The sequence below is a fragment of the Varroa jacobsoni genome, unplaced genomic scaffold (genome assembly GCF_002532875.2).
Source record: "Varroa jacobsoni isolate VJ856 unplaced genomic scaffold, vjacob_1.0 scaffold_462, whole genome shotgun sequence".
Lineage (NCBI taxonomy): Eukaryota > Metazoa > Arthropoda > Arachnida > Mesostigmata > Varroidae > Varroa > Varroa jacobsoni.
This window is the reverse complement of record NW_019213364.1, coordinates 329,931-333,721: the sequence shown is the minus strand read 5'-3', so window position 1 is coordinate 333,721 and position 3,791 is coordinate 329,931. Positions and strand designations below refer to the sequence as shown.

The 3,791-nt window shown below is 45.4% G+C and overlaps 1 protein-coding gene across 1 annotated transcript in view; it reads right to left on the bottom strand.

Annotated features, from left to right (window-relative positions):
- The window catches only part of LOC111260642 (uncharacterized), a 7,552-nt gene extending 4,425 nt beyond the window's left edge, over positions 1–3,127 (bottom strand). Inside the window, exon 1 of the mRNA XM_022833560.2 lies at positions 2,895–3,127. Within this exon, the coding sequence (XP_022689295.2) occupies positions 2,895–3,071 (177 nt within the window). The 5' untranslated portion in view covers positions 3,072–3,127. The remainder of the gene's footprint in view (positions 1–2,894) is intronic.
- Positions 3,128–3,791: the final 664 nt, after the last annotated feature.

Below are 3,791 nucleotides of genomic sequence, written 5' to 3'. Positions count from 1 at the left end.
ATAGATAGCTGAGACTAGATTTAAGTATTCGTAATAATTTATTGTAATAAACGACAGGGTCGATAGTTTTTAAAAGCAACATCATATTAAATTCACCTATCACTAGAAGAACAAGCGTATAATGACCACTTATTTGACTACGGTTTCTAGTCGACACAGCCGAAAGGCAGTCTAAAAAGGGTTCAGCCGTGTCTGACTGATATGCTAGTCATAGGATGCCGTTTCCTGTACCCAAGTAGTACGCAGCTGTTGCTTCGGATGGCTGAGTCATGAATGAAGATTTTTACGGAACCCAACGTCTGAGAGACATGTTCGCTGTTTTGTGTCAGAGTCAATAAGCTTAGCAAACGTACGTGTGTCGCATTTACTATATGCACAAATCATTTAGACACACACTATGCACGCTAGAATCTCTTTTACCTTTAATAGGATACTTTTATTTAATTTTATTAAAGTAGCGTCTACTTCGCAAAACTATAATCACCTATTAGGAACCTCAGTTTTTTTTTTGCGAAAGCAAGTGGCCTAGACACCGCGTGTCTAATTTGTAACCTTAACCAAAAAATTCTATAAATTTACTATGAGAGAAGGTAGATTTCAGGCACATATGCGTAACGAGATGTGTTAGGGATGTATGCTCTTCCTTGAGGTGGAAAGTAAGTCCCATTTGATCCTGTTTAGGAAGCCAGAATCATTGCTTCAAAATCACCACACATTGGTATAGCCATCGTTGCCTGACCTCCAGCCACTGAACAAACAGCTGGCCAGGCACTCCACTATAAACAATCGTGATGATACTGCGGTGAGCTGCAGTAGCAGGTCATCGTATCGCTTCGTTAAACATACAACAAGTCAAATTTACTGCCAAGCCTAGCGTCTGCTCAGGCTAACTTGCAGCATCGTCCTCGCGCTATAATAGAAGTGCTTTATGATCTGCTAATGAAGATCGTAGAAACGGCCTGCCTCACTAGAGCTAACGACACTGTCGCTCCATATGCTTAAGCTGGCGACAAACCCTATATTCCCTTCAATTTGCCAAAATACCCCCGAAATGTCATTGTTGGGCGCCCGCATAATGTGTTGGCGAACTTTAAATAACGCTAACAATGGATATATTATCGCATCAGTTAGTTACTGCTTTGCAAATACCTGCTAGCCACCGGTTAGGTCCTGCACCTTATGCTGGAAGCAGTGGTTACTCGAGGAAAAATCAAGCGATACTAGGTACTAGCCAAGGTACGAATCGTTCTATTCGTAGTAGAAGTGACCCCGCAATTGCAGCTCTTCTCCTATCTTTTACACTTTGCATACCACTCTTCTTATAGTTAATGCTATGCCATCCTCCAGTTGTCAACGTCGTCTATTACTTCTTCTTAATAACGTGTCTCGTTGGTAACATTTTTATATGATAACTGTTTTTATTAAGCTAACAGCATGTAAGAGCGATAAAGGGCTGTCACATTGACAAAAGCTAGAAATAGAAGATGGCAAGACGCTGTTTCGATAAACGGCTTTACCATTAACGTCAATAAGCAGCCAAGTAACCCATTCAGATGGGTCGGAGAATGAACACTCAGTCAACAAAACGACGGTATAGTTTCGGCAACGGCAGTCAAGGCAAAAAAAAATGCTGCGACCAGCCGACCGCAGCCCCATACACCCAAAGGGATCAGACAACTGATCTTTATCCGTTCGAGCGTCTAAACTGCGACCGTAATAATCGCTGTTGCTGTTGCAGCTTTGGCCATTGTTGATCTTGGTTACCGTCGGGACGCTATCCCCCGGAGGTACGGCCCCCACTGACGGTCACGCTAGCACAGCCGAGCGACAAGTCGGCCAGTGCAGCAGTAGCAGCAGCAGTGGCCTCAGCTGCGGCAGGCCCCGCCATGGTCGCAAACTGCGACAAAAATAACCGCATTTGTATCAATCGCCAGAATGCTGCTTCCCGTGGCCAAGTTGATCAGGCAGACCGACCGAGAGCTCAAGGCAACGCCTCTCCTACTAAAACTCGAGCGTCGACGGCTAGCCAACCGCTTACCCATACGGCCACTATGCTGTCTCCTGCTTAACAGCAAGAGAGCTAAGTGCCATCCTGAGTGAGATCCTTCCAACTTACGCCAGGAAAGCGACGAAAGAGTCTGCGAAAGCTATAGGAAATGCGAATTGCTAGGAGAGCGAGAGATCGAAGCTAAGCCAAATTGATGAGCTGTCATTGCTGTTCGATACTATACAAAGTAGTGGGCGGTGCGGCCCAGTCTGGTGTTTTATCCTCAGACGACGATAGCCTCTAGGTGGACAGTGCCAATAAGCAGCTATAACAGCTACTACACTGAAGGCGCCTTCGACTGCAATACATAAAGCGAGCGGATATCTCGTTCGCTTTTGTTTTTTCGCAGTCCCGAAAAAATTGACCAGCAATCTTTGCTAAGTAGAACTGAAGCTTCTCGCATATTCGGCACTTTTCACCTGTACGCTGGATTTTACGTTTTAGTGGGTGGTCATGCATTAATGGTGGAAGATCGTAATCCATTAGAGTTACAATCAAATTTGTATTCACAGATTCTCATTAAGTAGAAATTTTGCCAACATACTGAAAAAAGCTTGCTGACAAAGTTACGCAGGAAGACTTCACCTTCAATAAAATACGCATTTTTCTTCGTCTTCGGCATTTGCTATAGACATTTGCATAAATGGTACTAAAAACCTTCGTTGACGAATGGGTTAATTAACAGCCTCACGCGCTATGAGGGCTATTTAGATCAGCTAGTTAGTTACTCGAAGTCCTTACTTAGAGAATTATATTTTCTCTATAGGCGAGAAAATAAAGCAAATACCGAATACCCACGAAGAGCTTTATTTCAGGTCCGTCAGCGGTTCGAGGTTTGTTTACCTACCTGAACTCTGGCTTCAGTCAGGTTGATCTTCATAGCTAAATCTTCCCTAGTAAACACGTCAGGATAATGGGTCTGGGCGAACGCGCGCTCGAGTTCTTCGAGCTGTTGAACAGTGAACGTGGTCCGATTCCTACGTTGTCCCCTTCTCACGAAGGCATCCTCATGCAGCTCGGACATAGCGCCGGGAAACGAAGTTGCAGCCGGGCTGTGGAAGTTGCTCGTCGATCCAGAGGACGTATCTTTTGTAGAGAAAGGCAGCAATCATGAGACGTAAATTCACCCATTAATTAACCAATTGATCACTCGATTTAACGTATAGAGAAATATCATTAGTCAAGTGCGATAGCTTCAATCTATGACAATAATCATTTTCTATCGTCAAACGTGTGCATCACATGACAAATGTTGAGTTATAGTAGTACTTTTGCTGTCGATCGATAGCACGGATAACAACAGAAACGGCGGAATGACTTACTCCATTGCATACAGCGGAGACAACGTATGAAATTCAAGAGTACCAGTATGTGGCAGGCCATTCGGCCAACTATACAGCCGAAGGCTGTACACCAAAGAGAAGCGACATTATATACAAGCAACAACGACACTTCGAACGAGGTTGACAGAAAGGGACAATCTGGCACGGATCGAACTTGGAGCGTTCCGGGCTGCCCCAAAGCCACTGGAGGCGCGGCACTTCTCCGTTGGATCCTCACGGTCTTACCCCTCCAAGCCCAATTTGTCCCCGCGGCCAAACTGGCGTTTCCACGGTGCCACTTCCTGTGTGCAACTCCACGACCAGCGGATGAGGGGCTGCCGCAGCAATAGTCGAACGAAGGAGGAACGCCTGCAATAGGAGCTGCGAAGCACGGTTGAGGGAGTTCGAGGGGAAATCCTAGG